Genomic DNA, 11,135 nt, shown 5'->3' with positions numbered 1-11,135 from the left:
CACAACACATACACAGAGGGAAGAGCTTTCAATGGTCCTGTGAGATGTCATTCTTTTTGCATTGAACAACTCTGCCCAGGGGACCCAAGTGCTGCCTGGAGGGTTGGTCATTCAGTCAGCGAGTCGTGTTCTTGTGGAGCGGGAGATTTTTAGTGAACGCAGAGGGACAGGTTTCCTGGCAATTCCTCAGGCGGGGATGCATTTCCGACAAGTTGTGGAATGTTAATGAAGTGGTGACCTTGGGGCTGTTGCCCTTTCGACCGTGAGTGTGCACAAGTTTGCACGCATAGCCACACTCACACAAGGTCCCATCCCCCTCCCTCTGGGACAAGGTGCATTCCAGAGACAGATGTCTGGAGTCATATACCAGTTTGGGATGCAGCATAGGAACAACTGCGCTTCCAATGTCCTGGCTCAGTGATGTGAAAGCTTCTTCTCCCCTCAACAAAACTTCGATGGCAACCTTCAACTAATATCGTAAGTGCGTCAGGTAAGTGTGTCAGAGTCGAGACATTTTTCCACGGTGACATTTTCTTGCCTGTGGAGAAAGTGCTGTTCGCTGGTAATCAATGAATGGAAACTAAATGCGTGACTGTGATAGAGAAGATCTGATTGTTTCAGAAAATTAACTATAAATATTACCCACATTTTTCAAGTCCAGGTTTATCTTTAAGCGACAAAGATGTTTGTGAGAAGTTTCAGTTGGTGCAGATATCTCAGCATTTCTTAAACTAAAAGATATTTTTATTGTCCAGCCGTTGAAAGTTTTGTGCAAGTACAATGCCCTTTTGTCTTTCACTTGTGGCTTACTGGGGGAGGTGGGCTGGCAGAACGTTGGCTTGACAGAGCTCCATTAAAACCGAGAAGGAATATCAGTAAAGCTGACCTTTGAAAAGCCCTGAAGGCACATCAGTTTGTGGATGATATCGGTTGATCAGTCAGTGTACACAGAGCTGGGGGAGGGGGGTGGGGGGAGGGGAGGGGGGGTGTAAACAAAGACAGCTTTTTCTTAACCCACAGTGAAGTACTTAAGATCTGTAGTCTCACGGACAAACACATTCACAGGGATTCTCTAATACCCACACCCAGTGCTGGAATAACTCAACAGGTCAGGCAGCCTCTTTGGAAGACATGGATATTCTTTAATGCTGCTACTTTTGAGTCTAAATAGCTTGGTTGTTAAATGGGCAACTTATTAGTTTGTTTATCAGCCCATCGTGTTTCTCCACTGTTAATCTACGGGGCCCAAGTCTGTTTTGTTTTCTGAAACATGGGTGGCACAGTGGCATAGCGGTAGAGTTGCTGCCTCACAGCGCCAGAGACCCGGGTAGGATCCTGACCACAGGTGCTATCTGTACGGAGTTTGTATGTTCTCCTTGTGACCGCGTGGGTTTTCTCCGGGTGCTCTGGTTTCCTCCCTCATCCCAATGAGGGTACAGGTTTGTAGGTTAATTGGCCCCTGTAAGTTGTCCCTGGTGTATAGGAAAGGACTAATGTGTGGGTGATAGCTGGTGGCCTCAGACTCGGTGGGCCGTAAGGCCTGTAACCATGCTGTATCCCTAAAACTAAAATCTAAAATGTTCTAACGCATTCATCTTTCCTGTGTTTCTTTTAATTTACCAATCTCTTCGACCAACCTTCACCCATTCACGAGTTATATCCTACACACTGGGGACAACATTTACAGAAGCCAATTAAGCTACGAACCTGCACGTCTTTGCAATGTGGGAAGAAACCGGAGCAAGCGGGGGAAAAACCACACGGTCACAGGGAGAACATGCAAACTCCGTACAGTTAGCACCCGTAGTCAGGATCAAACCCAGGTGTCTGGCGCTGCAAGGCAGCAACTCTAATGCTGCACCACAGTGCTGCCCTGAACAGGGTTGGTCACACTACCTATTTGATTATTCGAGTATTGACAGATAACTTTATAATTTGTCATTTAAGGAACCTAAAGTAAATTACTAGCCATTAGATTGGCATCAATCAATAAGCATCTGCCAACTTAAAAGAAGAAATTCCAAAACAAAACCTTTCACAGTCCCTCGGTACACATGACAATAACCTGAACCTGAACATATTTCTCTGGAATAAGTAGTATTTATTACGTAAAAGTTCTCCGTGTAACTTAGTGCATGTCATTGTGTTGCTGCAGGAAAGTTACTTGTATCTCTCTGTTTCAATACTGAACAAAGGGGGTCTTGTACTCTCGACTCACTGAAATACAGTGGTTATCTTGGGTCACTTGTAGCCCATGACCTTCGAGAAATCTGTGCGAGATAACCACTTATGAGGTGTTTGCGCAGTAATCAACCAGAACCAGAACCGGAAAGATAGGTAGTGAATTTGGAACAAAGTTGTCCTTGTAAGGCAGCACGGTGGTACAGTGGTAGAGTTGCTGCCTTACAGCGCTTGCAGCGCCAGAGTTCAATCCTGGGTTCAATCCCCACTGCAAGTGCTGTCCGTAAGGAGTTTGTACGTTCTCCCCATGACCGCCTGGGTTTTCCCCGAGATCTTCGGTTTCCTTCCACACTCTAAAGACGTACAGGTTTGTAGGTTAATTGGCTTGGTATAAGTGTAAATTGTCCTGAGTGTTTGTAGGATAGTGTTAATGTGCGGGGATCGCTGGTCGTTGCGGACTTGGTGGGCCGAAGGTCCTGTTTCCTCTAAACTAAACTAAACTAAACTAAACTTGTGACCTGTTGTATTCGAATATTCCCAGTTAAGCTATCAACAGAAGACAAAAGAAGAGAGATAATGTTCTTAATAATGATAATGTGCAGTATTTTTTATTCTGTTTAAGTAGGTAATTTCTTACATAATAAATATTACTTATATTAGGTTCAGGTTTAGGGTTTATTATTTCACGTGTACCGAGAGACAGTGAGAGACAGTGAGAGACTTTGGTTTGTAATTTCTTCTATTAAGTTGGCAGATGCTTATTGATTGATGGCAATCTAATGGGTAATAATTTACTTTAGGTTCCTCAAATAACAAATTATAAAGTTACCCGTTCAAAATATATACAGTGTTTTACATCTTAAATGTGAGCCATCTTATAATATTCCATTCCAGTTTGGATTCTTATAAATAAATCACTTCACAATTTTGCGTTAATAAATAAAGTTAAATCTGAAGCACACTGTTATTACTAGTGCAAATTATCAGCCTGCAGTGCAGAGTTTATAGGTTTAGAGATACAACATAGAAACAAGCCCTCCGTTCTCCACTCCTTCCCCCACCCCCAGCCCACCTATCCATATTCTCCAGAGATGTTGTCTGGTCTGCTGAGATACTCCAACACTTGTAGAAACAAGGAACTGCAAATGCTGGTTTATACCAAAGATAGACACAAAGTGCTGGAGTAACTGAGTGGCTCAGGCTTTTTCTCCAGAGATGCTGCTTGACCTGCTGAGTTACTCCAGCATTTTGTGTATTTTTCCTCAGTACAACAGTAAGTGGTATGGTGGCACAGCGGTAGAGTTGCTGCCTCACAGCGCCAGAGACCCGGGTTCGATCCTGACTACGGGTGCTGTCTGTACGGAGTTTGTGTGTTCTCCCCGTGACCTGCGTGGGTTTTTTCTGGGATCTCAGGTTTCCTCCCACACTCCAAAGATGTACAGGTTTGTAGGTTAATTGGCTTGGCAAAATTGTAAGACAATTGTCCCTAGTGTGTGTGAGATAGTGCTAGTGTATGGGAATCGTTGGTTGGCACGGACTCAGTGGGCCGAAGAGCCTGTTTCCACGCTTTATCTCTAAATTAAACTAAACTAAATCTGAAGATTTAGGTCTGAATAAGGGTCTCGACCCAAAACATCACCCATTCCTTTTCTCCACAGATGCTGCCTATCCCGCTGAGTTACTCCAGCATTTTGTATCCATCTTCAGTGTAAACAGGCATCAGCATTTCCTTGTGTGCAGGCACTCCTGGTGTCGTGTCTGACACACCCTTCCCCAGTCCTCATTAAGCCAGGTCTGATCATCTGGTGATTGCATTCAATCTTGCTCGAATATGCATTATCTTTCACATAACATTCCGCATGTCCTGAAGCACTTCACAGCTAAAGAGAAAAGGTGCGGTATTTTCAGAAACATGGCAAATGTTTGTACATCTCAGCATGTTACAAATGGCAACCTGATATTGGCAAGTTAATCTGTTTCAATGTTGAGAAAAACAATGTCTATTTTGTTTAGAGACACAAAATGCCGGAGTAACTCGACGGGTCAGGCAGCATCTGTGGAGAGAGGGAATAGGTGATGTTTCGGGTCGAGACCCTTCTTCGTTCCCCAGTCCCACACAGCCCAGTTCTACCTTCTCCCCAGAACCCACAAACAGAACTGCCCTGGCAGACTCGTGTTTAGGAAGGAACTGCAGATGCTGGTTTAAACCGTAGATAGACACAAAAAGCTGGAGTAACTCAATGGGTCAGGCAGCATCTCTGAGAAAAGTAAGCAGGTGGTGTTTCGAGTCGAGATCCGCTGAGTTACTCCAGCTTTTTGTTCCTGCCCCACTGAAATTATTTCCACGTATTATCTGTCCCGCTGAGTTACTCCAGCATTTTCTCTCTACCTTCGGTGTGACCCGGTATCTGTAGTTCCTTCCTACACATTTGATCTATTTTGTTTAGTTTAGTTTAGTTTACTATTATCACATGTCCAGGCAGCGAAAAGACTGTACGTGATTACAATCGAGCCGACCACAGTGTACAGATACAGGATAAAGGGAATAACGTTTAGTGTAAAATAAAGTCCTGTGAAGTCAGATTAAAGATAGACCGAGGGTCTCCAATGAGGCAGATGGTAGGGAGAGGGGAGAAGAGGGAGTGTCCAGGGTGAGATTGGTTCTTGATTATGCTGGTGGCCTTGTCGTGGCAGCGTGAAGTGTAGATATCATATCATATCATATATATACAGCCGGAAACAGGCCTTTTCGGCCCACCAAGTCCGTGCCGCCCAACGATCCCCGTACATTAACACTATCCTACACCCACTCGGGACAATTTTTACATTTACCCAGCCAATTAACCTACATACCTGTACGTCTTTGGAGTGTGGGAGGAAACCGAAGATCTCGGAGAAAACCCACGCAGGTCACGGGGAGAACGTACAAACTCCTTACAGTGCAGCACCCGTAGTCAGGATCGAACCTGAGTCTCCGGCGCTGCATTCGCTGTAAAGCAGCAACTCTACCGCTGCGCTACCGTGCCGCAGATAGTCATCTGCAATGTGGTAGCAAGGAGATAGAGAAAAGATAATCTGTTTCAATAATGTTAAGTTAAGGATGTCTATTTCGTAAGACAATGGGGATAGGACCCCATCATCTCTGTACTGCGATACTGCCTGGGATATTTTACATTAATCTGAACAAACAGGTTTCAGATCTGAAAGCTCATTTCAACAGTGAAATACAATAAAGTTAGCTGGGAATTTGGTTCTCAAATTTCCCAGTCTTTAAACTCACAGACAAGAATGCCATCAATTTGGAGAGTCTGTAAGACTGTGTAAGTCTCTAAGAGACTCTAAGAGTCTGTAAGTCTATTGCTTTTTTTGCAAATAAAGAGGTAGAGTTGTAAACAAAACATTTTTTTCGGATGAAGGTAGTTCTTAACTACACACTAGCGTCTAATGTAAGCATGCATCAAACCCGTACAACTTTCAATTTATAACCCGAGCAACTGTGCCACTGTGAATACTTCAAACGCATGTGGAGAGCGACAGAATAATTGGTAAAATGATAGAAAAATAAGGAACTGCAGATGCCGGTTTACAAAGAAAGACCAAAGTGCTGGAGTAACTCAGCAGATAGCATCTCTTGGGTACATGGATAGGTAGCGTTTTAAGTCGAGATCCTTCTTCAAACCGATCTGGTAAAAAGGTTACCTTCCAAAAGGCAAGAATACAACTAACATTCATGGCTTAGAATAAGGCAGAAGTTGCAGAAGATTTTAAATGAGATTACATTACAGGTCATGTAAGCATTGTCTAAAAGGGTGTATTAAAAAGCTGCATTAATATCAATTTTATTCAATTTACTTAACATGAACATACTATAGTATAGCACAGGAACAGGCTCTTTGGCCCACAATGTCCTTAATGCCAAGTTAAACTAATCTCCTCTGCCTGTAAGTGATCTGTATCTCTCCATTTCCTGCATATCCTAAAAGCCTCTTAATCACCACTGTCATGTCAGCCTCCACCACCAGCCCAGGCAGCACGTTTCAGGAACTCACCATGCTCTGTACAATCTTGTCGCGCACATCCCCCTTAACTTTGCCCCTCTCACCTTATGACAATGTCCTCTCGTCTTTGACATTTCCACCGTGGGAAAAAAGTTCTGACTGTCTACCCTATTGATGCGCCTCATAATTTTTATAAATATCTGTTAGTTCCCCTGCAGTCTCCGTTAAAACAATGCAAGTTTGTCCAATCTCTCCTTATGACTAAAGACAGACACAAAATGCTGGGGTAACTCAGCGGGTCGGGCAGCATCAGACCTCAAGGATTGCCCTTGTCGTGGTCGACCCCCAGACGGCCATCAGTCCTCTCTGCAGCTTTTTATCTCTTAACTACTGGCAAGACATCAACCTTCGTGACCTTTCTACTCCCCTGACTTACTCTAACCTCACCTCCTCTGAACGCCAAGCCCTCTGCTCACCGCGCAACAATCCCGACATTATTATCAAACCCGCCGACAAGGGAGGTGCCATTGTAGTGTGGCGGGCTGACCTCTACCGCGCTGAGGTCAGACGCCAGCTCTCGGACACCTCCTCTCACCTACCCCTTGACCATGACCCCACTGATGAGCAAGAATACAACTAACATTCATGGCTTAGAATAAGGCAGAAGTTGCAGAAGATTTTAAATGAGATTACATTACAGGTCATGTAAGCATTGTCTAAAATGGTGTATTAAAAAGCTGCATTAATATCAATTTTATTCAATTTACTTAACATAAACATACTATAGTATAGCACAGGAACAGGCTCTTCGGCCCACAATGTCCTTAATGCCAAGTTAAACTAATCTCCTCTGCCTGTAAGTGATCTGTATCTCTCCATTTCCTGCATATCCTAAAAGCCTCTTAATCACCACTGTCATGTCAGCCTCCACCACCAGCCCAGGCAGCACGTTTCAGGAACTCACCATGCTCTGTACAATCTTGTCGCGCACATCCCCTTAAACTTTTCCCCTTTAACTTTTCCCCTCTCACCTTCTGACAATGTCCTCTCGTCTTTGACATTTCCACCGTGGGAGAAAAGTTCTGACTGTCTACCCTATTGACACACCTCATAATTTTTATAAATATCTGTCTCCGTTAAAACAATGCAAGTTTGTCCCATCTCTCCTTATGGCTAAAGACATACACAAAATGCTGGGGTAACTCAGCGGGTCGGGCAGCATCAGACCTCAAGGATTGCCCTTGTCGTGGTTGACCCCCAGATGGCCATCAGTCCTCTCTGCAGCTTTTTATCTCTTAACTACTGGCAAGACATCAACCTCCGTGACCTTTCTACTCCCCTGACTTACTCTAATCTCACCTCCTCTGAACGCCAAGCCCTCTGCTCACCGCGCAACAATCCCGACATTATTATCAAACCCGCCGACAAGGGAGGTGCCATTGTAGTGTGGCGGGCTGACCTCTACCGCTCTGAGGTCAGACGCCAGCTCTCGGACACCTCCTCTCACCTACCCCTTGACCATGACCCCACTGATGAGCACCAGGCCATTATCTCCAGGTCTATCTCTGATCTCAGAACCTCTGGAGATAAATGAGTCTGAAGAAGGCTCTCTATCCGAAACGTCACCCATCCATGTTCTCCAGAGATGCTGCCCGACTCCTCTGAGCTACTCCAGCACTTTGTGTCTATCTTTGCCCTTATCGTCGTAGGTTAAAAATATTATATAATATTTAACTCTCCTGTCATTTAATACTATTTGCTTTTGCAATAACGTCACAGCATTGCTCATGGACATTCAGTGAATCACACACCTGGTCTTTCTCTCAATGTCTGATGCTCCTTAGGCGTCTGGTTGTGGGAGTGTAGCTTTGCCACCGCCTTCCATGTGTGTAGATGCTTACCTGAAACTGAAAAGAAATCCACACTCATTAAATAAACTCTACAGTAGCTATTATCCTGTTGTGGAGAGAAAAAAAATTATAGTCTTCTAGTTGGCAGTGTTCACTGACTGCATGGCGTTGCGCAAGTTTGCTGATTTGGGGAGAGAGACAGAGCTCGGAATGTATGACACAGCACCTGAGTACAGGGCTGATTGTTTGGATTACCTTCTCCCTTTAAAGGTGCGTTTGTGACATGCAGCAGACAGTGTGATAAAGAGCTTGTCGGAGTTGTGCTGTTCCACGAAGAAAGGAACGACAAAGTCCTTGGATATTACTGGCTGATCCCACTGCCTAATCCTGCAGTTTTAGTTGGATGATTTAGTACTGATAACATTTTACGTTTTGCTCCTCCCTCCCACTCAAGTTGAAACAGGTTACCGACTTTCAAAAGCGTACAGACGAGGGACAGTGAATTAGAACGCCTCAATTGTTTATTTGCCCAGGATTAATGTAGAACTACTCTTCAGAGAGAAAAAAAGTTGTCTAGTTTTCTTTTCCTGCCGGAATACATTATTTGAAGATTTTTTTGTTAAAGCCACGGTTTACCCATAGCAGGTAAGTCTATTTATTTGCCTTATCCCTGTTCACGTTGGCTTCTAAAGACTGTTTGCCTTCACAAATCGGGCACACCTTCAGGGTGTGTAACTATGTCTCTGCCAGTTCACCTCAGTGCTTCAGCCTGAAGCAGATAAAATAACTTTGGACATTTTACAGTGCAGGCACCTTGAAAGATCAGCAGTCAGGAATCATTCTCGTGTTTTAAGGGCTGTGTTAAAACAATAGCAAAAGGTCAGAATAAAACTGAGAATAAAATAAATCTGATTTGTGGCAAAGAAGTTTACAGTGACAAGATTTAAGAATAAGGGTGTTTCTATAAAGGAACTACAGATTTATTCACAAAATGCTGGAGTAACTCAGCAGGTCAGGCTGGTTCAAACCGAAGATAGACACAAATTGCTGGAGTAACTCAGCAGGACAGGCAGCATCATTGGAGAGAAGGAATGGGTGATGTTTCGGGTCGAGACTCTTCTTCAGACAATAAGGGTGTGGATTTCATGTGAACTTTGGAAAAATTCGAATTATTCACAAGTGTGCTTTGAAAGGGGGACAACTTAAAGGAGGATTATTGTTTAAGGAATGGTATGTTAGTGTTGGAACAACCATTACATTTTAGAGAGTAGACACAGGGAACTGGTTTACAAAAAAAGACACAAAGTGCCGGAGTAACACAGCGGGTCACGCAGCATCTGTGGAGGACATGGAGGGGTTTGGGGAACCCTCTTCAGAATTCCAGGTTGGCCCGTTTCAGTTCTTTAAGTTTGGTCCACTTGATTCCTTGGGAATTTGGTATGAATGTGGTCTTGAATTTTCACTGGTGTGGTTCATGTTTGTATAAGTATTGTTTCTTAATCCTAAACATACATGATTCATAAAGCAGCGGTGTAAACTAACCCAAAGGCTTACAGGGATCTTTATTCACCAAGAGTAACAGTTCGTGTAGGAAGGAACTGCAGATGCTGGTTTAAACCGAAGGTAGACACAAAAAGCTGGAGTAACTCAGCGGGTCAGACAGCATCTCTGCCTGAAGTCTGAAGAAGGGTCTTGACCCCAAAACGTCACCTATTCCTTCTGTCCAGAGATGCTGCCTGACCCGTTGGGTTACTCCAGCATTTTGTGTCCATCTAAGAGTAACAGTTCTCTTGGCTGAGCGACTGAATGGATCTCCCTGTCCGTTGAACGGTGAGCTCAACAGTTCATAAGTCATAGGAGCAGAATTAGGCCATTCGGCCCGTTGCCTATTGCACCATTCAATCATGGCTGATCTATCATTCCCTCTCAACCCCATTCTTCTGCCTTCCCACCCATGACCCTTGACACCCTTACTAGTCATGAATCTGTCAGTCTCCGCTTCAAAAATACCCAATGACTTGGCCTCCACAGCCGTCTGTGGCAATGAATTCCACTGATTCACCACCCTCTGACTAAAGAAATTCCTCCTCGTCTCCTTTATGAATATAAGTTATCCTTATCCATCATCTTCAGAGAAATACACAGGACACGAAACAATACAGCACAGGAACGGGCCCTTCAGTCCATAATGTACGTGCTAAACATGATGGCAAGTTAGACTAATCTATACAGCCTGAACATGATCCACAACCCTCCAATACCTGCTTTTCCATGTGCCTATGAAAAACCAAATAACATAACTTCTTAATTTCATGACCTAGATTATAACTTTAGTTTAGAGACACAGTGTGGAAACAGGCTCTTTGGCCCACTGAGTCTGTGCTGACCAACGATCATTGCGTACACTAGTTCTATCCTACACTGGGAACAATTTACAGAAACCAATGAATCTACAAACTGGCAAGGGAGGGGAAGAATGAGTGGGGGGGGGGGGGGGGGGGGGGGGGGGGAGGGGGGGTTGGTTAGTTACTTTCTGCATTACTGTGAAGTTAAAGTCACTGACTAGACAATGACTCAAATGAATGAGTAAATTATCTTAGAATTCCACTTAAGGACATTTTGGAGTGTTCATGTGGGCATGACAGATGTTCATGTGGGCATGATAGATGTGCATGTAGTTAAGAAACAGCTGGCACTGAACTACCTGAAAGGTCATGGTTCATAAGTTCACAAGTCATGGGAGGAGAATTATGCCATTCGGCCCATCGAGTCTACTCTGCCGTTCAATCATGACTGATCTATCTTTCCCTCTCAACCCCATTCTCCTGCGTTCTTCCCATTACCCTTGGCACCCTTACTAGTCTGCGTGTGGAGTTTGCACATTCTCCCTGTGACCGCGTGGGTTTCCTCCAGGAACGTTCCCACAACCCAAAGACGTGCGGGTTTGCAGGTTGATTGGCCTCTGTAAAATTGTGTGTAGGGAGTGGGTGAGAAAGTGGGATAACGTGTGAAAGGGGCATTGGTGGATGGCGTGGACTCAGTGGGCCAAAGGGCGTTTTTATGATTTGTATTTCTATCAAGAGGCAGATAAGCCAGGTTCTATAAC

At 44.3% G+C, this 11,135-nt stretch overlaps 1 protein-coding gene across 1 annotated transcript in view; it reads left to right on the top strand.

The window, feature by feature from the left end:
- Window positions 1-349: 349 nt before the first annotated feature.
- The window catches only part of LOC144605290 (innate immunity activator protein-like), a 48,848-nt gene continuing 38,062 nt past the window's right edge, over window positions 350-11,135 (top strand). Inside the window, 2 exon segments of the mRNA XM_078420396.1 lie at window positions 350-391; window positions 393-494. Of these exon segments, the coding sequence (XP_078276522.1) occupies window positions 350-391; window positions 393-494 (144 nt within the window).

The sequence above is a fragment of the Rhinoraja longicauda genome, chromosome 24 (assembly GCF_053455715.1).
Source record: "Rhinoraja longicauda isolate Sanriku21f chromosome 24, sRhiLon1.1, whole genome shotgun sequence".
Classification (NCBI taxonomy): domain Eukaryota; kingdom Metazoa; phylum Chordata; class Chondrichthyes; order Rajiformes; family Arhynchobatidae; genus Rhinoraja; species Rhinoraja longicauda.
Note: the sequence above shows the minus strand (reverse complement) of the source record. Positions and strands in the feature narration are given on the sequence as shown.